Source organism: Natrix helvetica, assembly GCF_964273705.1.
Source record: "Natrix helvetica genome assembly, chromosome: 4".
Classification (NCBI taxonomy): domain Eukaryota; kingdom Metazoa; phylum Chordata; class Lepidosauria; order Squamata; family Natricidae; genus Natrix; species Natrix helvetica.
The window spans coordinates 17800386-17825222 of NC_138550.1; the positions used below are offsets into that span (position 1 = coordinate 17800386).

Here is a 24837-nt window from a genome sequence, read left to right on the forward strand (position 1 = left end):
CAAATGGTTAGTGCTTTTATTATGGAAATGAATGAACATTCCAGTACTCTTCATTACTAATATCCAGATAAATGTTAAATCTCACAAAACTCCCAACATATTGAGCTAAAATATCAATTATGTTGTTTCAATTGTTTTAAGAAAGGTACAAAATGCAAAACAAAATTTGTAACATAAACATAGACCGTAATCTTATTTTTCAAAATTATACTGAGAATTTTTTTTCACACAATTTACACAGGAGTTTTGAAATGTATCTTTCCAATGTATTCATTTTTGCCTTTCTTGGCAACTTCCCCCCCCAAAAAAAACAAAAAAAAAATAACAACAACCGTTAACATCTCTAAATCTGGTTGTTTTTCCATTGTTAATCTCTTGTGTTTAGTAGTCACCACAGAAGAAAATTAATTTTGGATCAAGATCTCATCAGTGAAATCTTATTTATAATTTAACTGTAAACTATAACTGTCTTTTTGTAAATCATTATACTACAATGCATTTGTAAGGCTACTTCAATGGAGATTATAACTATTAACCATTTTTCTGTACAAAAAAATTGCTATGTCACATTCAACAATAGATATTTTCTTTTTAAATATCAGTTATTCAAGATTTTTAAAATAGTAAAATCCACGTTGTCATTTTGCTTTGTTAGGATATTATTTGCTCAGATAGTAGAGTTACAAAACAGGCTTTGGTTCATCATTTGTTTTATTTTCTGGTTATATTTGCTTCAGCAGTATAAAGCGGGGGTCCCAAAGCCCCAGTCTGTAGACCTGCATTGGTCTGTGGCATGCCAGAAACCCCCTCTGTGGGATGCAGGCAGCACACAAAATATCTCTCGCTGTCTCTCTCTCTCTCACACACAGTCTGTGGAAAAACGTTTCTCTGTGGAACAGGTCCCTGGTGCCCAAAAAGTTGGGTATAAAGTAATATGTAAAATAATTACATTTGAATGTTACATTTGAATGCTGATACTGATTGATTATGGTAGTAGCTATATACTCAAGAAGCTATATACATTACACTAATATTCATTACATCATGCCATATCTTTATTTATCATACAATAATTGTATAATTGAAATATGGTTATATGTTCTTAGTGCAAATAAGATATTTATTCACATGCAATTCATTAGCATATACTATAGCCATCAAGACCAATTGCTTGTGCATAATATGTGACCTTGTTTTTCTCTGTTTGAGCTATAATTCCACCACTATTTAACTACTGCTTTAAAGCTGGTAAAATTTTCCAATCTTTTTTGATGTCATGGGAAAAAACTCCAAATAACCTATGTGACAAATCCAAATTCTAGGGAGCTATTTAATATAACACTCCTTATTATCACATTCTTATGGTTTCTATCTTGATTCCTAAATTATTTTGTTGTGCTTGATTCCTTGAAAGATGTTTTCTCAGAAGTATGTCCAACAGGAGTCAACAGCACTTATTCAAGATCACATATAAGAATAAAGACTCCAAGAACAAAGGATATTTCTCCTTTATACAATGTATGGTATAACCCTACTTATTTTCAGCACATGGAATGAACAGTACATGAGCAGCATGAAAAATTGACAATCCATGGTTCATGTTATAATGACTATATAGTTTAAGGAAGAATGGCCTAGCATTTAGGATAAAAATAAAGTTCAATTATTCAATCACTTTCCCGGAAAGAAATTGAACTGTAATTTATACTAATATTTGAAATAAACAGCAATGATTTAGTGAAACTTTAACAGTATTTGATAGCAATGAAAGAGAAAATATGTTGAAATTCAGTAATTACAATTATTATGAAATATTCCTGTCTTGATTATATTGGAAAAACAACTTAGTAGTATATAGGAAAGAACTTGTTATAAATCAGTGTTTCTTTTGCACCAAAACTGAATTTTCTTCTTTAGATTTATCATGAAAAATCCTTCAAGTGCATATTCATTTAGGAATAAACTCTGGGATTTTAGGAATAAAAATCTGAGATGGGTTTTCAAATTATGACTGTTGCCTCAGTAGGAAATTGCTGCAGAAGTTGTTAATGTAAACAGAAAGTATAAAAAACAGGTTATGAAATATATTAACAATTGTGATTTTATTTGGGGAAAAATGCAGTTTAATAGCTGCAAAGAAAGGAAAAGTAAGCTAACTTACTTTTATACCATAATGTTGATTTTTTTTAATTCCTGAAATTAGTAATCTAAAATGTATTCAGTTTATGGATGCCATTTTAAATAAACTTATAGAAGTTGGGATAATTACAAGTTGTCTAGTGTAATTTTTAAATCTTTTCTCTCCCCCACCCCCAAATTATTTTAGAAAGTGCTCTCAAAATCGAAAGTAGCCAGCTATGTTGGCATATAAATTCAATAATTTATTAATAAATTACTATTAAACACAGGCCAACCACACTACAAAAGATTAACGCATTAACTACAGAGGAATTACCAATCCCCATTCTTTTCATAGAAAAGAATTATTTTCTATGAAATGTGTTTTGGTAGATTGACATCCTAATATTTGGTTATCTTAAAATCACAGTGGCTAAGAGGGGCGCCAAAATAAATAAATAGGGAGCAAATACATTTGAGAAATTGGATTCTTATGTATAATCATTTGTATCACATTGCTTTTGCAACCATGGATCTCTGAATTTATTAAACTGAATCACCTGACAATGAAACTCAGTAAGGGCCTTTGGCATAGGCGCAACTTCTTCCCATTCAGATCTACTGCTATGATAGACCTGTACTTCATCGGTTATTTCATCAGGAGCATAATCTCCACCCAGAATGTATATTTTATCTTCTATTCCAACTGCCCCTGCATTAAAACCAGCACACTCAAAAGAGCCTTCTCCTTTCCACACACAGGTTTCTGGGCAAAAGCTATAAACTTTGTAAGTGGAAAGATCACAAATGTATAAAGTGCAGTTCACTGGAATAGCTTTGATTAAGGTTGCATGAAAGAATTGCCCAAATTCTGCTACTAACTCAGACCACTGATCTGTTACAGCATCATATTTAAAAAAGCAATCAAGAGATGGATTAAAGGCATCTGTGATTTCAATTTCAGAACCAAGCACATATATTACACCGTGACAGGCACTTGCTTCTGGATAGTAGATGCCCCTTGGTAATGGACTCACAGATTTCCACTCTCTAGTAAGGGGATTGTATGCTTCAACATCCAAAAGGCTTTTGATATCCTGAGATGCCCTTGTCTTCCCTCCTATTACGTACAAACAATTTAAAATCGCAACAGACGTATGCATTGTCCTTGGCTTCTTCATGGCAGATACTAATGAGAAGCTATCATTTATTGGGCAATAACACCAAGTTTGATCTGTGGCATCGTGAAACCTTTCAGCAATATGAAGTCTAATAGTCCGGAAACAGTTACCTTTACACCCACCAGTTATGAATATTTTTTCACCATAACTAGATAAACTTGATCCAGGTAGATCGAATATATTTATTTGTATCAGTTCTTTCCACTGATCAGTTTTAATATTATAGCAAAATGTATGTTTAACTTTATTTTCTTCAGTTTTATGAACCAGTATGTATTTTTCGGTAGTTGATGGGCGGGGATCTGGGAAAAGCCCACTGAAACTCTGTACATTTTGAATTGCTTCCTTGATTACCGCTAAGCAATTTGTGGTTTTAAGTAACTGTTCCTCAGAGTGCAAAATATCTTGCAATGTCTTTTCAGGTAACTGATGTAACCTGATCTTTTTCATCAAATGAGGAAGATATTTATGCCTTGTTTCTAAGTCATGTTTCATCCACCAAAAGACAGCTTTCAACACAGATTCTTCATCTGGTACGTTCAACTCATCAGCTTCTATGCATTTTTGCAGGATCTCAAAATTCATTTCCAAGAAATCATTTGATTGGAGAAGCAAGGAAAAATGGAGCTGGACATACTCAAGTGTACGCTCAAACAGCTTGGTGGAGCCATAACTTTCAGAAATGGATAAGAGTTGCAAACAGTTAACAAGATCGATATTCTTAATTAGAAAGTCACTGCAAGCTTTTGAAAGAAGTGAAACTTGAAGAAAGGAGGACAGCTGAAAGAACATTTCCACATTATCATTTGTTATCTCAGTTTTTCCAGTATAAGCATAATCTAGAAAAGCCTTCACTGCCTTGGGTGTTAAATTACTTATCGTAACACTCCCACCATCTCTTTCTTTCATGTTAACTTCAAACATGGCCCTGTAATTAAAATGTAGAAAATTAACATGTTTTGTCATCATCACCAATATCCATACAATTCAATCAGAAAAAAAACCCTCATAACTCAAATGAGATAATCATTTTCAGTATACACACTATACTTGCTGATTTTATGCAGTATAAGCATCATGTTATGTTAACAACAAAGACACAATCCTCTACAGGTATATATGGGAAGAACCTTTAAATTCAATGGGGCTACTAAACAGCCAGGAATACAATTGCAGAAAATGAACAGATACTTTAAAAATCCATGCAATTTTTCAACTGTCTGAATTATTGATTTTTATATAACTGTGCAACTTTATGTACCATATTTTTCGAGTATAAGACGCACCTTCCCCCCCCCCCCCTAAAAGGCGGTGAAAATTTAGGTGTGTCTTATACATTGAATGTAGCCCCACCCATAGGTCCCAACCCTTTGGCCTCTGCCTCCCAGCAATTTACCTCTTTGCAGCAAATGGGGGCTTGCCAGGCTTCAATAGGCTATAGCAATCCCTGCAGCCTGAAACAGCTGATGAGAAATTGAAAGTGAAACTTGCTGTTTGCTCCACAAGGCAAATTGCTGGGAGGCAGATATTTTTTTCTTGTGCTAATTAGGCTGTTTGCTGCAAGGAGGTAAGTCAACAACTATAAATGCCCGTAGAATGTTCAAATGATTAGACTTATTTTTTAAAGACTGCTTTATTATTATTCTAGACAACTTAACAAAATGAAGAAGCTTTTTAAAATAAATGCTTGATCTAAAGAGGCCCAGTGCTATTGTTTTAAAAGCTGCTATTTTAAATAGCAGAGTATAACTATACTTCCAGAAAGCAACTTTAACTTCAACTTTAACAACATACAGTAGCAAAAGAGCCAAGTTCGAAATACATTTACCTGAAAAAGTCACTACATGCTGCTAGTACACAACGATGGCAGGAAATTGCTTCATCTTTTACAAGTATTGTAAAGTCAAAAAATATGTTTTGAGCTCTGAAGCTTTGTAGTATGGTTAAGATTCTCTGACCATGATTTTCAGCCACCAAAGAACTGATTTTGTTGTCATGAGTTGAAATTCCATTGCAAGTTGGGGTGCAATTCGAATTATACTGGTTTTCCATGGCTTCTTTGATCTATTACTATTGGGAGACATAATATACAAATTACAAACATAATTTTCATAACAAATTACTGAGAAAAAGTACTACTTCATGGTCCTGATATATTGAGGTGTGTCCTCTATATGAATTTCAGTAGTCTATTCATATTTTAAATAATCTAAATTAAAATACAGAAACTGAAATGTCACTGATATTGAAATATTTGCATTGCTTTATGATTTGCACCTTCCAGCCCAGAAGCATGTTGCTGAAAGGACAATTAACTGGCAATATAATTGTATTTACTGCGATTAAGAAGAAAACTCCACTGAATTCAATGGGGCTCCTGTAATACAATTTTATTCTTTCTCTGCAAATAGCTAAACATTCTGAAAATCATCTCTATGATCTGATTTTAGCTAGAATAGAAAAGGAATAGAAACTCCTCATGTCAGTAAAATTTGGCTTCTCATTTAAACTACAGTACATAACTGGTCACTCTTAAATAAGACAACAGTTATAAATTAGTAACTTTAATCATCTATTCTGGATCGTTAAATCAAAAAACTAAGACACTGTGTTCAAACACATATATTAAATTTTACATTCTTGTTAGCTCAGATGTACCAATTCATAGGAAAAACTAAACAATGACAAAGATGTAGCCGTACTCAAATAATAGTAATAGAAGTAATAGTAAGTAATAGATATAATTTATGAATGTTTCAGTTGTTCACTGCACCTTTTCTCTTTGTACTAGGAGGTCTATGATTTTATCATTTTTGCACAGTAAATATATAGCCACATAAATAATATAGCCGGCTAGATTCTGGAACAGAAATGTGCCAGAATCTAGCAAGCTATATTATTTCCTAGGCTTTCTTCCTGGGACATGCAGCTAAATTAATAAAAGCTATACCTTCTGTGTTGATGACTTATAGTTATTTCAGTAAAGAACTCTCTTGTGTGCTAAAACAAAATAGCACAGGACTAAAACCTTCTTTCATAAACAGCCCTTTTCAGTCACAAATTTCTGTTAATATCCTAAGCTATAAATTCACAAAAGCTGACACTTTTAAATAATACATATTAGGAGGAATACATTAAGCCTAAGAAATGTACAGTTTGCATTTCAGAATTACAACATAAACATGCAAAATTAAATAAAGATTTCTGCTATCCATATTCATAATCAAAGAAACACAGTGAACATTTAATTTAGTAGCCTCACTTACAGAACTTGGTTAGAATAAGAAACTTTCAAATCTTTGTATATCCATCATTTCGTGACTCAGGCTAACAAACACTTTTGCAGGGATGGGAAGTTTCCCCCTAATTCTTAGCGGACACAAATAATTACCACAATAAACTTAATAAAAATATAGCAGATTTAGCAATAATACCAATATTGTTGAATACTATCCAGGCACTTCCTTGAAGAACTCTTATCAACTTATTCAGTAACAATTACTGCACTGAAATTGTAACTGTTACCGGTAATATCTTTTGCGTTTGCAGTCCTTTTCTGAGTCAAATATGCCCCCTTCAGTTGCTTTTTATAACCGAAATGGATATACACCTGTCGGAATAATATGCCTCATATCTGAAAAGTACAACTCTCATCAAAGCTTAGGCATAAAGTATCTAGACATCTAGAGCTTTTTTGTTCTTTTTTTAAAAAAAATATTAATTATTAATTTTAATCATTTTTAAAAAAGAATGTTTATTTTTATGTACACAGGGGCGTGCATAAGCGCACCAGCATGCCTACTGTCCCCACTTATTTGTACCCATTTCCTATGTTCCTATTCATTTTTATTCTTATTCCTGTTATCTTGTACATGAGTGAAAAACTAAATAAATAAGTAGGGGCATGCATAAGCACACCAGCGTGTCTAAGGTCCCTGTCCTACTTTCCCCATTTATTTGTACCCATTTCCTATGTTCTTTTTCATGTTTATTCTTATTCCTGTTATCTTGTGCCTAAGTAAAGAAATAGATAAATAAATCTGCTACCTTCCGAATCCCCTGGACTTAAAAATGCTCACAAAAGGATCATCTGCGATCTGGAGATTCTGGAAATTGTAATTCCAGCAGTTCTGGAAGGCAGCAGATTTTTGGGGAGGGAAGGAGGCACTGCTGAGCTTTTGAATGGATTTCTAGCATCATTCCACTGGAGGTTTGTAAAAGCTAACTCTCCAGTTTTTGAATTCCTAAGGGTCTTTACCTGGACTCGGAACTCGTCTTGGACCTTGCTAGCTTGGTACCTCCTAAAGGAATTGTGCCCTTTCCCAAAAATTCATAAGCAATAATCACAAAACAGCGAGATCATAACTTGCAGGGCCTTCAGCTGGACTGCATCTGCCTTGTAGCCATTTGACTGCCAGATGGCTTTGCACACACAAAGTAAGCTGGTGCTGGGATAGTTGGGGATCTTTATTGCCCCTCATTGGCAGGACAATTTATCAATAAAGTTCAAAGGACTTGGGAGGTTCGGATCTGGGCTAGCTGACTTCTTACTTATTCAAATTCCGTTTCCATGGAGACCTTTCCATGAGGCTTTAATACTTAAGGAGTAAGACCTGGAATTTGCTTTGATTTACTGAAACAGGTTTTTCTTTCTTTGTTAGGCTGCTGTTTGCTTCCAAGCCACATGCGTTTGGCCTTAACAACAGCAGATTTAACGGACTGGATAGGTTGGGAAGGGGGAGAGCTGCTTTATCATGCGATTCCTGGGTCCCCTCCCCTGGAGCTCAATTAGATGGAAACAAAGTCATCTTGCTTTCAAACAGGGAGAGAGAGAGGAAACATGCTTTTCTAACTCTGCAGGATCTGCTTTTTCAGTATATCAGAGGAGAAAAGGATCTAGCCTGTAAGCATTCTTCTGTAAGGTTTGAGAATACATTGAGACCCATAGAAGTTTGAGAACACACCCAAGTCACAATGAGCCAAACATGAGACTTAAATGGAGGCTTGAATAACAATCAGCATTTAATCTTTGATCAAAGTTTAAAGACATGATGGTCCCAAGGATATGCAGGGAACAACTACCTTCAGAGAAGGTGTAGCTCCTTTTTATAAAGTTAGAGACATCACAGAATAACATCCTGGCTTTAAAATATTCCTCACTAGCTTTATCAGCATTACTGTATCTTCTTCCTCTGTTCCCAGGATTGGCCATTTGGCCCCCTGTTGTGAAGGGCACAGATCAAAAGTGAGATCGTTCTTAGGCAGAAGGGGGACATATCAAAGGTGTCACTTTTACAGCTCTTTACAGCTCCATTCCGGGATAAATTATATGCCCATAGATTGCAGATTGATAAGAGTTCAAATGGCAAGGATCACACCTTTTGACATTTGCCAGATATTTTACAGACCCTAATAACAGCGCCACAGGAAGTCAGTTGTAGGGAACAAAAGGCACTTACAGCATGCAAGCATATACGTTACAAACACAAGACATAATATATGTGTGCTACAGAAAGCAAATGTTTCTATTAAAACCAACAAGCTTTTATCTTTCTTACTATTCCCCTTCATTCCACCCTTTTATTTTAAAAATGGAATGCTGTCCATTGTAATAAAGATATTGCCAAATCAGGTGGACTACCCCAGTTCAGGGCTGCGCTGGAATATGTGCGATCTTCACATTTTGGCAGTTTTCCCCCTGTATAGCTTTTTCCCAGGTGATCAATTTTGTGAACAAAATTTGTGAGGTACATTTTCCACAGATACATCACTTTGCTAACAAATCATGTCAAGCAAGCGTATTCTGGGATATATAGTTGTTGTAAAAGTTAGAGCACTAGCAGTTGCATTAGTAGTTATTGCAAGCATTGGCTGTAACCTTATAATTCTATTCAGCATATACACATGCTTCATACCATCGGCTAGGCACATAGGCAAACCTTATAAGCCATCTGGAGCATGCTAATGAAGCATTGCCACCTCCATCCATAACCCACTCCGTCTAGTTCTATTTACAAGTGAGTTACTAGGTTGTGTCAGGTTAATTCCAGACTGCAAGGTGACAGTAAGCGAAGAAAACACCCTTGCTTGGAATGTATGATTATATGTGACAAGGCATAATATGTGTGTGTTACAGAAAACAAATGTTTCTATTAAAACCAAAATGTTTGTATCCTTATTACTATTCCCCTTCACTTCCACAACAAAAACAGTCTTTTCAGAGCAGATTGAGCCAGCTAGGTTGTAGCGTCTGCTTTTCTCATGCAACTCTTGGCCCCCTTTTAGGACATTTTCTTAATCACAACAAAGCCCTTCATCTCAGGAGAGATAATCAGCCTTTCTCCCTGAAACAGGGTGTTTCTCTCTGCTCCAAGACAGGGTGGGGGAAATCCAGGCAGCTGTTCTCAGTTAAAATGCAAACAGAGTTTGTGATTCAGCTTCAACGTCCTTTTTACTCGAGGGGAGCTCAAACTAACACCATCTTTTTACAGTTCTGCCTCAAGCGTTGTTGGCTTGCTCGGGGCATGCAGTTAACTCCATGCTTAGGAATCTCATTCAGATCAAGTTCATTATTGGGCATTCTCAATAGCAAAACTTACAGTTCAGTGTTAAGATACTTCTGATTTCCCATAATCTCGTCCCATCATGTGGTGTAGAAAGATGATGATTTCATTCCCATGCTGAGCGGAAATGAAAACACTACTATTCCGGTTCACAGAGGCGTTTAAACTGACCGGCTATAAACTTTGCATGCAGGCAGAATGCCCCAGTGACCAATCAGAAACACAGATGTGATCACATGTCATGGAACTACATTTCCCATAAGGCAGTCTCTGCCTACATTTCCCAGGAGGTAGTTTCTTAAAGGAGACAGTTCTTAATTCCTACTTTAGCTATAGACTGCCTGGGCAGCACACATATTGAACGGTGGTAAAATGCTGAACAGAAGCCCGCTTCGAGAATAGTTACCTTTACATTTTTAGCTCTACGCACACTGCAGGGGCTTGCAGCCAGCTGTGCGATTGGCTAGATTTTTTCTGGGCGGCTACGGCTTGATTGGCTGGCTCATTTTATGTTTCCACCCTCTCCGGCTTCTGGTTCAACATCGTTTAGAAAAGCAGGGGCTGGTGGTAAGCAGGCTAGCGGATGATACTTCTACTCTGTCCTTTGCGCGCGTCCCCCCCTTACATTATGTTGCCTTGCAACAAGCCTGGTTGTGATTGGGGGGGATCTCCTCTGATTCACTCTGAGCAGTCCAATGATTGGTTGGGAAGAAAACCTCATTACCTCCTGAGAATATGGAGATTCTCAGTCATCCAGGTCATGGTTGTCCCAAATATGTTTTTTTTCCCAAGAGGCAACTGGACTTTCTGGGTTTTTCTTAGAGAATGTTTTGCTTCTCATCCAAGAAGCTTCTTCAGCTCTGACTTAAGAATTCAGTCTGAACTCTGAATCAAGAACTCTGATTCCCCACCACCCAGTCAGAGCTGAAGAAGCTTCTTGGATGAAAAGCGAAACGTCTTCAAAGAAAAAAACCAGAAAGTCCAGTTGCCTTTTGGGGAAGAAAAAAAGCACCTTTGGAATTACCCGCTTAGGTGGGAAAGACTTGTTATCCCGTCCCCGCTTCCAAAATCAATCATCCTTGTGCCCGCCCCATGAAGCACATGGTCAAGTCACTTTTCTAGTATAGCTTTTAATAAAAGCTTTATAGCTTTTATTGTCATTGTACATCGTGTATAGAACTAAATTGGTTTTAGCCTCGCTGGTGCAATCCATGACAAAAAAATACAAACAACATAAATAGTATAAAGAATATTCATATGCAAATATTCATATGCAAATATGCAAATATTCATATGCAAATATTCATATGCAAATATTCATATGCAAATATTCATATGCAATATGCAAGTAGTTAAGAAAAAAGAAAGAAAGAAAGAAAAAGAAAAACTAATTATATGTTTCTGCGTGTGTGTGGAATGATGGCGGTTGTGTTTAAGAGTCTGGCAACCCAAGGACAGAAACTATTTTTAAACCTATTTGTATTATTAACCTATTATTTTTCTAAATCATCATCATCATCTTCATTTAATGACCCCATAATCCCTTGCACGGTGGACTCTAGGCAACTGAATGGAGGTAGCAGAGTGTTTTAATGGCCGGATGCTCTTCCTGATGCCAATGCAGAGATTTGTACAGCAGATGTATTCCCATTGTGCCCAGAGAGAGAAATACCTGCCTCTACCTAGGATCAAATTCACTTTTCATGTCACTTTTCTAAATAATGCTAGGAACAAATTAGAAGAATCCCTTTAAGGCTCGGACTAGCACTGACATCTTGTCCTCGAAGGGCCTACTTTGTAGGCACGTTTCCCACTTAGTGTTATCTACTTGGCTATTTCATCATACCAGGGGTGTCCATACTTGGCGACTTGTGGACTTCAACTCCCAGAATTCCTTAGCTGGGCATGCTGGGGAATTCTGGGATGTGAAGTCTACAAGTCTTAAAATTGTCAAGTTTTGGAGACCTCTGCTTTATACCAACGTGTGTTTCTTTCCCCTATGTACGGTGAGGGGCAAATGACAGGAGTTTTGTCATTTGTTAACTAATGTGGTTACTTTGTATTTTAATTTGATTTATTTTCTCTCTTTTGAAACGATGTTCAGGTTTGTTAACATTACTAAACTGATAAAACGAGCTGGAGATTAGCTCCAGATAAGAAAAAGTTTGTTAGTACAAATTGAGGTCTGGTTGATCTCTTTTATGAATTCCAGACAACCCTTTTCCTTACAATTACGCCTCTTCTTATGTCAGACCTCGTTTTAATGAATATGTGTGATATTATGGGATGGGAATGTATAACATGTTTGACAACGCTTGACTGCCTATTCAAGGTGACTTTTTACCCTGTTCAATTAACTTTCCTCTTGCATTTTCTTTGTTGTGTTAACTATAAAAAGGAGGAAAATATGGGGCTTGAGAGATCCCATTTTATCAGGGTACCCTAATAAACTGCTTTTAAATGATCTTACGACTCAGTTTCTTATTGGGAAGGTAAACTAAGGCCGAGGGTCAGATTTGTCTTTCATCAGTGAATGTAGGTCCTTTATTATAAAGTGCAGTCCTTTATTTCAGAAAGCTCCTTTGGATTTATTTTCTTAGTTTTGCTCTTGGGTTTTCTCTTTTAAAGCAAAATTATAAACATAAAATGATTTTTTAAAAAAAATTATGAACCCCTTTCAGATTTGCCCATTTCTCAGATTTCTTCATTTTTTCCCCAAGCAAATATGGTCACTTTACTTATATACTCTTTTATTGCAGTTTTACTCTTATGAGACTTTAAAATTAATCAAGTAATAATTTATATGCCTTTAAACTTCTTTTAAACTTCTAAAATTCTTTGCGAACTAGAGAATATGTAGGTAAATTTATTGTTGTAGCCACAGGTTTGCATATGTGATAACCCTAGGAGGGAGGGTAGAATAAATCAATGATTGTTGTGCCCTCCAAATTGAAGTCTTCCAAACCAGAGCCAGCAACTTCAAATGTCTGATCAACTTTGCTTCTTTTTTTCCAGATGATTGGAATATGTATGTTTGACAGCATCACTTTTTAGGGTGTGTCCTTGGAGCGCCTCGCCATGGAAAGTATACGCTGGGCATTTTCATACCGCACCTGGGTCCCTTGCTGTGAGGAATGGTTGTTAGCCATGCGCCTTGTGCAGCCTGAAGAGAAAAAGCGCATTGAACAGTTCATCTTTGGTCGGGATGCCAAAGCTGCTATGGTACGCTCTAATTCACCCTCTGAAACATTCTGTTTGCTTTGGAATTTTTAGAAAGGACAAGTGCATTAAACCTGTATGATTTAATGCCCATCATTCAAGGCTATAGTGGATATCAAGCCACCTATTAGTTGTGTTGCTCTTGCTGCATGAGAGGGACAACTAGAAATTTTATGTCAACTCTTGTATGAGATCATCTGGTACCTTTCCTCTGGCCAGTACATAACATCTACTAGTTTTTAGTAACATCTAATAGTTTAGTAACAAGAACAAAAAACAAGCCTTTTTATAAAAGGCTGAAATTATGCTCTACAGATGGCGCTGAAGTTCTGGAAATAACACACAAGTGCATATGTATCAATATATGTAATTCCAATTTAGTAGGAAATGTAGAAGCCAATAATTCAATACTGTACATGAATCTGATTTTAAAATTCAATTTGATGTTATAGAGAAGTATGTGTCTGGGTACATATCATAATTAGATTTTTCAGCGTAACAAAAGTCATTTCATGACGTAGTAAGCATTTACATATTTCTCTTGATGACATAGGTTTAATCATTATGAACATGTTGATTTCAGTCAGTTAAACTGAAGAAAGGTGAAATGTTTCAAATTCCATTGATGTCTCAGTTCCTACCTTTACTGTTTTATTTTTTTAAAATAAGTGTTCTGATAGTATGTGATTCCTAAAAACATTGATTTCTTGTGAGGACAATCTTGTTAGGATTTTTAACTCTCTTAGGGTTTTTCTCTCTGAAAACAATCTTTAAGAGAATTAAACCTGCTTTCTATGCCTCACATTGAATTTGAAATGCGAAAAGATAAAAAGGAAAAAAATTGCTTTGTGTCTTATAACTAAACTAGAGCACCTGTATACATATTGCCATATTTTCCCCAAAATAAAACAGGGTCTTTTTTTCTTTTGAACACCGAAATAAGCGCTTGGCCTTATTTTCGGGGAGGTCTTATTATTTTTGAGGTGCAGGAGGCGGCGAGCGTGGTCACCTCATGGCTGCTGCTCTGTTGCAATATTTTCGGGGAGGGCTTATTTTCGGGGAGGGCTTATTTTTGGGGAGGGCTTATTTTAACGTATGTGCTCAAAAACCCAATTGGGCTTATTATCCAGGGTGGTCTTATTTTCAGGGAAACACGGTATAAATTTCCTTTAAAAGATAGACCTTTATTTTTCTTCAAATATACTATTCATCTGTTTGTTATTTATTACTAGGTCTTCCTCTTGAGACTGGCAAATCAATCATTAAATGGTCACTAAGTGAAACCACAACTATGCTTATGATCTTACTTAAGCTTTCCTTCGCTTTACAGGCCTGTAAAAACCATAAATATAAGGATTGAATATAAAGGTTTTTTTTCATCACCATCATAACTATGAACAATTGTTAAATGAATTAGTTTCTAAATGAAGATGAATATGTATCTCACTCATCTGAACATTTCTTTTAAGAAATGTTGAAATTGACAGACAATTTCTTCAATAAATAATCCAAAATGGGTTTAGTTTCAATAATTTATAAAATATTACTCAATATGGAAATGAGCTTTAATATTTAATAAGAAATATGAAAAAAACAGATTTAGAAATATTTTAAAGAATTGAATATGGTACAAACTGACTACAAACTCTTTAGAAATCCGCTTCATCACAAATCAAAGAATTGTCAATGGGAAATCATTCTAAATACTGTAATATTCTAGTCAAATTGTCCCATATTAGTAAAACAGTCTCTTCAGATTATTGGAGGGATTTCAGATTCATTTTCATTTATGTCATAAAAATAAGAAAATAAGTTGATTTACTGCTCTGGAAATTAGAACTCAGCAGTTGCACCAGAAAACATTTTTGTTCCATCAAATGAGACATTACAGCAAAAATTGTTGACAGGTGATTTTATGATGGCAACTTGTCAAACTATAATCAGATTTTTGAAAAAAAATAGACTGTTTACATGTAAGGGCAGGTATATTGCATTATTGGGAAAAATAACATTTTTCGTAATCAGGAATGAGGCAAAATTAGAATCATCTGCAGATAACTGTATCAATTTTATAAATATAAACACTGCCGATGGATATAAAACATGGGAAATGTGTGAAAAAAAATCCATCAAAAGATTTAATTTTAGTGTGGAGCTAGTACGTATAATGGATTCATATCTTTCAGAATTAAATACTATATTTTTTAAGTCTCAAGTATTGCTTAAAAAGTAAAGTTCAAGTCTCGACTTTACCATGAAACTTTCTCTTGTTCTCTCAGTGTTGCCTACTTCATAAGATGATTTTGTCAATAATCATAGAACAATTTCTTTTTAAATTCTTTGAAGTACAGAGGTTTTAAGAAAACATTGTAGTTGCAATCTGAATCTATTCATATTGCTTTTTTTGAAAAAAGGTAACCGAATTGTCATTTACTCCATAAGGTGGAGTCCGAATGTTTTTCAAGCAAATAATATTGTAATAACATTTCTTTTTAAATCACATGGAACAATTCACATGTTGTGAGTTGTGAGTTGTTTTGTTTATTTTATTTTGCAGGCTGGCCGCCTGATGATAAGAAAATTGATTGCGGAAAGGCTGAAGATTCCTTGGAACAAAATACAGTTACAAAGGACTTCACAAGGCAAACCTGTCCTTGTAAATGCATTAAGCAGCACCCAGTCCAATTTCAGCTTTAATGTTTCTCATCAAGGAAATTACACTGTACTGGCAGCTGAACCTGATTGTCAGGTTGGCATTGATATCATGAAGACTACAATGCCAGGTAATGGGACATGATACATCTACATCCAAGTGTAGGCTGCTACTGGTTCGCCTGGGTTCAGGAGAACCCATAGCTAATGTTATGGCTGGTTCAGAGAACCTCCAAATCCCACCCCTGGCTGATCCTTCCCGTCCTGCCCCTCCTGCCCTGCCTCTCCCGCCCGCCCAGGAGTCTCCACATGGCCCATTTTGGATGTGAGATAAGTACAGGGCAGATACGACCAGTATGCCACGGTACAGGGGTACCGTTGCCTGCTGGGAGCACCAGGTACTGTTCCCGTACGGTGCCCTGGAGGGCCCACCCACCCGCCCTCCTTACCTGTATTTGAGCCAATCGGGGCTTTCGCGTATATATACATAGTGTATGGTGCCTGTGTGATGCTCCGCTGACCAACTTGAGCATTGTGGGTAGTAAGTATGCATGCATGTTCTGCGCGCATGCACGTGGTGGACGCCCAGCCCCGTTGCAGTATACCAGTTGCACGGGATCCGGAACCCATCTCTGGTGCAGGGTCTGCTCGGAGGCTCAGGGAGAGGGAAAAATGGGCCTCCAGGAAGTTCAGGAAGGCCAGGAACGGGTCTATTTTTAGGGCCTCCAGAGCGTGGGGGAAGCAGTTTTCACCCTCTCAGAGGCTCGAAGAAAGCCTCTGGAGCCTGGGGAAGGCGAAAATGGCCCCTGCACCATGGTGCTGGAAGCCGACTGGCCCACGCCCTCCCATGGCCACACTCACCCAGCAACCAGTCTGAGAACCCATTGCTGAAATTTTTGAATCCCACCCCGTCTATGTCCTAACCTAGGATGGGTCTTTGCCTGCTTAATATGACTTAAATTACAACATTCCAATTTTTAAAGTGATTATTAGTTATTGATTCTCTTTTCCCTTGATTGCACATTATTAGAACTGTTTAGATCTTATGGTTAGGACAGGCAAATGTTCTCTGAAATTACAGAAGCAAACCCTGGTATATAATTCAAAAGTACAAGGTCACCTGCATTAAAATTCTTCCACAGCCACGACGCCTACCTGAGTTGTTTGCAGGATTGTTGTTGAGGGAGAATTGGATTGGCTACTTTTTGAAGGAAAAATAATGAGATGAATTTGTAGGTGGCAAGTCAGAAATTTTACAACATTGTTTCCAAATAACTTGGCAATATAGCTTTCATTGTTTCAGTCATCCTGTCAGGTGTTGAAAATCGTAGCTGACACATCTAAAGAATGAAAACCTGACTGATAATAACAGTATCTGTGGTGGCAGGTGTCATCGCAAGGAAAACCACATGGTGGTGTAATTGTTCTATCAAATACTCTGGATCTGGGGAAGACAATATGATTTCAAAATGTAGTAGTGCATATATGCACGGATCCTGGTTTTAGTACCAGACTCCTTAATACTTATGGTGTAGACTCAAGCAAATGTGTTCAATTTCATTTTTTGTTCTATAAGGAGGAATGAGTAGCGATCTTTAAAGCACAATTTTCAGAGATTCAGATGAGAAAACGAGTTCCCGGATTCTCAAAAGACTGATTCTCTATATAGAATTTAGTCAGTTCTATAGTATAGAATAATATGGTTGGATATGTCTGTTGTGTAGATTTTTCTTTAGAAATGAAGCCACTTGATTACTTGTCTTTTTGAATTTTTTTTCCTGGTAATTCTATCTAATCCTGGTATCAACAGTTTCTATTTACCTACTTTTTTTTTTTGCAAAATCCTGCTTATTGTCAACAATCTTTAGTATAATATGGTGTAGATTCCCACTAAATGCATTCTTTTGGATAAAAGACAGGAGGGGTGCATATGTAAGGCGAGCTCTGAAAAATGAGTTATGAATTCTGCCAAAATGTTTTCCGTACTGCAAAGCTTTCATTACTTAAAACTAATTTATGTATAAGAAATCAGAAGCAATGTAAACCCAAATAGCATTAATTTTAACGACAAACAAAACGTTGTTCAGTCATCCAGTTGTGACTGCAGATTAATGCAGGAAGAAGCATCGCTCAACTCCACTTTAACTCTACTCTAAATGGAATATCTTCATTAATCAATGCAATCCCTATCCCACCTGGTTTTAGAATCTGAATGCCGCAGTGCAAAATTTTCATGTTTGTTTTTTACAGTGGTTACATCTGGAAACAGATCAGTTTCGGCCCTTAAACAGCTTTCTTTTTTCTCCCAATAAAAATCCAAGAGAAATTGATGGCTTTCCATAGTGAGAAAGATCTTGTCCTAAGGCCTAACATTTAAAAGATGCAGCATACAAAGAAGTGATCAAAAATAAGGGGGCAAAGGTCTTCTTAATTTAAGGTGGGATGGTGCAGTGGTCCTTTCTCAACTAAACAAATAGTTTTGTATGGGAAGACTTGGACTGTCTGATTTGAGAATGTTTAGTGCTTTAAAAGCCATAAGAATGATCATATTCAACAACAGCAGACTCCTTTTTGAGTTCAACAATCTGCTTTTTACTGTGGTCCATAAGATGACTCTGGAAAGCACACCAAAAGTGTCCTTTATAGTTACAGTTAAATAATCTATATCTCAGAATCTGGTGTCAGTTTGTCCCAAGTGGAAGCAGATAATCCAATGTCCCCTAGATCTCGACTATTGTTCCTTCAGTACTATGCAGGCCCTTGGGCCTTGTTTGCCTAAGCTGACTGAGCAATCCTTAAGCACTACTTAAGTCTCCATAATTTCATGAAAATTACAATCATGTCTTGTCCCTTTGTGTCTGACAATATCAATGAGAGTTATATAGGAATGTGAAAAATGGCCTCTTGAATTTGGACCATTCTGAGTGATCCAGAAATGGTCTGACCTCAAAAGGGGCCCATTTTGGAAGTGATGCGACCTTGGAATGGAATCAAACACTTGGAACAGTATTTGATATTGATCTTTCATTTGGACCTTTCTTACTTCCGGAGATTTGATATTGTCAAATACTGAAACAGGAACAGTATTTGATACTGAATATGAAATATCAGATTTGATATTCAGCATCACCTTAAACTTTTCCAATACTTTCCATGCTGAAATAATAATTATTCAAAAAGACTAATTTGCATAAACTTCTACATAATATATATTGCTATTCTGATTAATATGCTATAAATTGATGTCTGTGGAAAACTGATAATATGGAAAATATTTCTGTATCAAGGAGGATGAATAGGTATAGCTTTATTATTTTCATACTGGTCTCTTATCTTATCATTGACTGAAGAGTTTGCTTTCTCCCACATTGATAGAATTAAAATACATTACTAAAAGTAAATTGGTTCTATTTCAAAGTGGGTGGTGGTGGTTGTTTTGCATCGTTTTTTAAAATTTCCTTTTGCAGTATTTTCCTAGCCAAATGTTTCACAGAAATACAATCCAGAATGGTGAACCCTTGTGTCTGGTGAAGGGGGGAGGGGGGAAGGCTTATTTATATTGGTTTATGGAAATTATTGCATTTGAATTATTTTACATGAGTGGGAGTGTATACAAAATTACATTTTTGGAACCGTGAAGTATAACATGATTGAAGGTTTGAACTAGTGCTAAATTTTCTGATAGTACTGAATTCTGCTCCATATTTTATGTCTGCCATTGTAACTTAAAAGTGATGAACTCTTATCACAACAAAGTCAAAGTAATGGTTTTGGGATACTGTGCTTTTGGCTCTTGGAGAACGCAGTGAAGATCACACTGGATATGGTGTTGATTTTCTTAAATTATTGCTGTGGGGTTGCCTGTAAAAATATGGGATTGTAGAATGGGCAATCTTAACTCAATTCAGCAAACAATCTACACCACTGCAATTCCCAGCTGTTACTCAAAACACCTTCATTTTTCACATCCTCGATCCAAAGGTCATTTGGCCAGCGGGATTAGAGCTCTAAATTCTAAATCTGTATCCCTCTAACCAGTGGTGGGATTCAAATTTTTTTTACTACCTGTTCTGTGGGCGTGACTTGGTGGCATGCCATGGCTTGGTGGGCGTGACAGGGGAAGGATACTGTAAAATCTCCATTCCCCCCACCCACTCCAGGGGAAAGTTACTGCAAAATCCCCATTTCCTCCTGATCAGCTGGGACTTGGGAGGCAGAGAATAAATGGGGACGGGGCCAATCAGAGGCGGTGTTTACTGGTTCTCCAAACTACTCAAAATTTCCACTGCTAGTTCTCCAGAACTGGCCAGAACCTGCTGAATACCAATTCTGGACCATGACCTGTATGACTGAGAATCTCTACAGACTTTTAGCTATTCAATTTGGGATGAACACCCTTGGAACGGTGTGGGAGTAGGAATGGATTTCCAGATGGAAGAATTGGAAGACTACAGGAACCAGGAGCTCCACTCAGTTGACCACTGAGGACACAGATAAACCTTATCAAATGCCTCACTTAGCAACAGAAAGTTTGGGCTGAATAAAGGAGAATATTTGCTGAATGCCATCTCTGCCTCTAACCATTATTTCATTGGATGGATAAGAACCTTATTCATAATAAACAGGATTGTTATTGGCAAGGTTTCCATATGTGAAGAAGCTGTGGCTTTCAAAGATTAACTGAGATAGTTTTATTTAGGATGGAAATGTAGTTCAAGAAAGGAGGTCTTGAGTTCTGACTTGATTTGCAAACAATAATATTGCAGAGGAGAAAACAGCTAATCCTGAACTCCAATGGTAATAAATTATAACAGAGCACCATCAGAATATGTCTTAATTGGAAATCCTGTGCCGTAAGGAGACATGGCTTTATGCAAACTTAAATGCTTTCTAAGTGCTTAAAAAAAAAGAAAGCAATATCAACATTTTTGGTTTCTTAGATTTACCACACCTTTTCCCCCCAAAAAGAGGGTGAAAATCTGGATGCTGAATACAGCATTTTTGGCCTCCTGAAACCCTGCCCCCTTTGCAAAAATGGTCGTGAATAGCCGTTAGGAGGCTTCCAGAGTGCTGGAAGGGCCATTTTTTGCTCGTTTCCCCCCCCCCCCAGCCCCCAGGAGCACTCTGGAAGCCTCCTAAAGGCTATGCATGCCCTCTTTTTTGAAAAAAAGAAAAGCCCGTTTTCGCAAAAAACAGGCTGTTTCTGGGAGGTCTGCAGAGGGCAAAAACTTTTTTTTAAAAATGTGCCTCTTCAAAATCTTGGTACGTCTTATACTGCAAGGCATCTTATACACAGAAAAACACGGTATTTCTAGAAAGTATCTCTGGAACTCTAGTTTTCCTTGAAGAAGAATTACAAATTGTCACATTCAAGAACAAGTTTAAGTTTTATGACCCAGCAGGGTTGTTGTTTTTTAAATTAAAAAAAACTATTTCTAATGGGGCAATATGATTAATGAGTTTTAAGTTGCTAATAAAAAGTTTCGCAGCATGAACACTGAAAAAAATAAAAGGTAATGTTTCCAAATGCTATTTTGTTAATAGGAGTATCCCAACTCTGTTTTCTTAATCCAAACGTATCTCTTAGGTTTTAAAACTGAAGAAATTAAAATATGAATTTTATGCTCTCTTTAATAATAGGTTATTTGTTCTCTGCTTAACTTTGTGCAATCGTCAATAACATTCAGTTCTCCAGAACGTCCTTCATTCTAAATCTTCTTTCTGGAAATCACTGATTTTGTCACTCTGTTTATAGAAGGCTCAGGGCATGGGGCAGATAGAAGTAGTATAAATAGAGAAAGAATCATGACATTCTCTAAACTCTACCCAGCAATTGATTGCAGTAATCAGCAACTTTGTCTTTCTGTACATTTACTTCTCCAATTAATTTAGAGTCAAAGTGGTAATGATTTTCTCCATTTAAACTGATTTTTTGAAAATAAAAAAAAAGTATTTTAGTTTAAATGCAGTTTAAAATAGTTTGAATATACTAAAATAAATATGTGCCTTGACTACCCTGTGGGCAGAAAGGCAAGCTCGTGATAGAAGAAAGAAGTAACTTTGGGACGGTATTACATACCGTAATTCCCTGAGTAGAATTAATTCAAGTATTTGTCCCATTAATCCACAAATGCTAATTTGGCTCTCCGCAATTGGATTGACACTACAAATTCTCAGAAATCTAGTACATGAAGATTTGGGTGAAACCGTGCCAGGAAATTCTTAAGATGTTAATTACCTGTTTTTATTTGCCAGCAAAAAAAAAAGAGAAGAAAGAGAAATGGTAGAGGTAGTAAACACCGTAATAATAGTAGTTTTAACTCACCAAACGACTAAAACATTGACTTTCTGAAAGAAAGAAAAAGAAAAAAAAATGTTTCATTAGAAATTGCCATGTTCCCCTTCATTTTAACTATAATTATGTGGTATCAGAATGACAACAAAAAACATAACCAGGAGGTTTTCAGGATAGTTATTTAGACAACAAGTCTGCTGTTAATTTCACTATATTTTCATCCTTATAAATTCCAGCTTGAAATCCATAAAGATTAATCTGACGTATTTTGGTGATTTATCCAGTGAACTGATCATCTGTTTTCGTTTAATTCTTTGCTGCCCCAACAACCACCACCTTTTGCCATTTACCTCAACTGTGAAAAACTATGTTTCTTTAAATTGATTCTGCTGTTATACTGAGAATTCTCTAATGTATTTCTATAGAGTTGCATTACTATTGGCTTTTCTATTAACTTTATTTTAAATCTTTGTCTTCCAAATCCTTTCTCTCCTTCTGGCCACAAGAGAATCTAAAGATTCAACTGGAATATATGTATGTATGTATGTATGTATGTATGTATGTATGTATGTATGTATGTATATATATATATATATTTGTTTTCGTAGATTTTCACGGGTGTAGGTATGCTGGTTTTGTTGTATTCTGGTCTTTTCCCGTGTAAGGTTGAGATTGTCTTTGCAACGTTTCGGCAGGATCACACCTGCCATCTTCAAGCTGTGGGCTTAAAATGGGAGCTCCGTTCCCATTTTAAGCCCACAGCTTGAAGATGGCAGGTGTGATCCTGCCGAAACGTTGCAAAGACAATCTCAACCTTACACGGGAAAAGACCAGAATACAACAAAACCAGCATATATATATATATATATATATATATATATATATATATATATATATATATATATATATATATATATATATATATATATGTGTATGTGTGTGTGTGTGTGTGTGTGTGTGTGTGTGTGTGTGTGTGTGTATTTGTGTGTATTTGTGTTGTAATTGTACTGATAAATAAAGGGAGACTAGGATAGATCTATTTCGAGCTAATTAGCTCTCATCAGCTAGCCATACCCTTACTGGGATTAGAACCCGGGCTGTATATATATCTTAGGCAGGAGTCTTAACCACTAAGCCACGGGTTCTCTTCCTTATCAGTTGAGCCAGGGAAATAGGTATGTATTTATGTTACAACCCCTGGTATGACTAAATATGGGAGGAAGGTCACTACTCCCTCTTTCTGTCCTTCGGCTTATCACAGAAGACCATGCAGGCAGAAAACCATATTTTTATTTTTACTGTTGCCTTTTTTATATTTGTGTTGTAATTGTACTGATAAATAAATAAAGGGAGACTAGGATAGATCTATTTCGAGCTAATTAGCTCTCATCAGCTAGCCATACCCTTACTGGGATTAGAACCCGGGCTGTATATATCTTAGGCAGGAGTCTTAACCACTAAGCCAGGGGTTGTAACATAAATACATACATACATACATACATACATACATACATACATACATACATACATAGATACATATGCTGGTTTTGTTGTATTCGGGTCTTTTCCCGTGTAAGGTTGAGATTGTCTTTGCAACGTTTCGGCAGGATCTCACTTGCCATCTTCAAGCGTGGGCTTAAAAGCCCATGCTTGAAGATGGCAGGTGCGATCCTGCCGAAACGTTGCAAAGACAATCTCAACCTTACACGGGAAAAGACCCGAATACAACAAAACCAGCATACCTACACCCATGAAAATCTACGAATATATATATATATATATATATATATATATATATATGTATGTATGTATGTATGTATGTATGTATGTATGTATGTATGGATGGATGGATGGATGGATGGATGGATGGATGGATGGATGGATGGATGGATGGATGGATGGATGGATGGATGGATAGATGATAGATAGATAGATAGATAGATAGATAGATAGATAGATATGAAACTAATTCTGTTTTCTATGGGTATTGCCACCAGTTATAACAATCAGTTATATACCTTTATTTTTAATTCATAAAAATATACCTTTATTTTTAATTCATAAAAATAAAAAGCATAATTTCTGCAGGCCCATCTCATGATTTTTTTATTTCTTTTTTAAAAAATAAACCTTCATTTTCTTCATTCTTCTCAGCAATGATGATCTCTCATTTGGAGATTTCTTACTTCTAAAGATCTTTATTTCCCCTTTGAGTGGCATGTTGGCAATGACAAAATGTTGATGGGTCCGGAACACTTTTTTCTCCCAAAAAAACCTCCATCCTCCAAAAATTCCTAAATTTATCTTAACTGTAATGATTTGCCAAAGAAATCATTCAATCTTGTAAAAAAACATAAACAAAATAGAATATCTAATGAAACGCTAATTTTTGGCAGCAGATGTAAATGGTACGCATAAAAAGCTTTGGGGAAGCTACCTATGGGCTGTAGATTCTTAATAAAAGATTTCAGACTTTTCAGTAGGTGCATGTGTGTTCTAAATGTTAAATATCCCAGTTTCCATCAATATAATTGCCATGGGTTTGTGTACCTGAGAAAGATTCATAAGACTGTAATTGTCTGAAACCCTAAATACTCACACTCTATTTGTACTGTTGAAGGTAAAACAGCTTAGATCAGAAGACTATAGTTTCTTGATTTTGTTATATTGTACTATATTAATTTATTTGATTCTTTTTGTTAATTTGTATTGTTTTAAATGTGGTCTTTTATTCTGTAAGCTGCCTTGAGACACCATGGGCGAATAGGCAGCAATATAAATTCAATCAATAAATAAATTTTAAAAAACT

The 24837-nt window shown here is 36.2% G+C and overlaps 2 protein-coding genes across 8 annotated transcripts in view; one reads left to right on the top strand and one right to left on the bottom strand.

Moving 5' to 3' along the window:
- Positions 1 to 10403, bottom strand: KBTBD3 (kelch repeat and BTB domain containing 3). Of its 6 annotated transcripts, none has more exons than XM_081950368.1 (4): positions 10269 to 10403; positions 6825 to 6933; positions 5128 to 5369; positions 1 to 4227 (listed from the first exon to the last, which is right to left on the bottom strand). In XM_081950368.1, exons 3-4 carry the CDS (start codon positions 5349 to 5351, stop codon positions 2610 to 2612), a joined length of 1842 nt encoding a protein of 613 aa, XP_081806494.1. In that variant the 5' UTR covers positions 5352 to 5369; positions 6825 to 6933; positions 10269 to 10403; the 3' UTR covers positions 1 to 2609. The 6 variants fall into 6 exon arrangements, with proteins under 6 accessions (XP_081806494.1, XP_081806492.1, XP_081806493.1 ...); XM_081950366.1 differs by having other exon boundaries at positions 10188 to 10329; XM_081950367.1 differs by lacking the exon at positions 10269 to 10403 and adding an exon at positions 9899 to 10008.
- The window catches only part of AASDHPPT (aminoadipate-semialdehyde dehydrogenase-phosphopantetheinyl transferase), a 24590-nt gene continuing 10049 nt past the window's right edge, over positions 10297 to 24837 (top strand). For both annotated transcript variants that reach the window (XM_081950370.1, XM_081950371.1), the window contains exons 1-3: positions 10297 to 10429; positions 12878 to 13084; positions 15639 to 15864. In XM_081950370.1, coding sequence (XP_081806496.1) covers positions 12941 to 13084; positions 15639 to 15864 — 370 coding nt within the window. In that variant the 5' untranslated portion in view covers positions 10297 to 10429; positions 12878 to 12940. The remainder of the gene's footprint in view (positions 10430 to 12877; positions 13085 to 15638; positions 15865 to 24837) is intronic.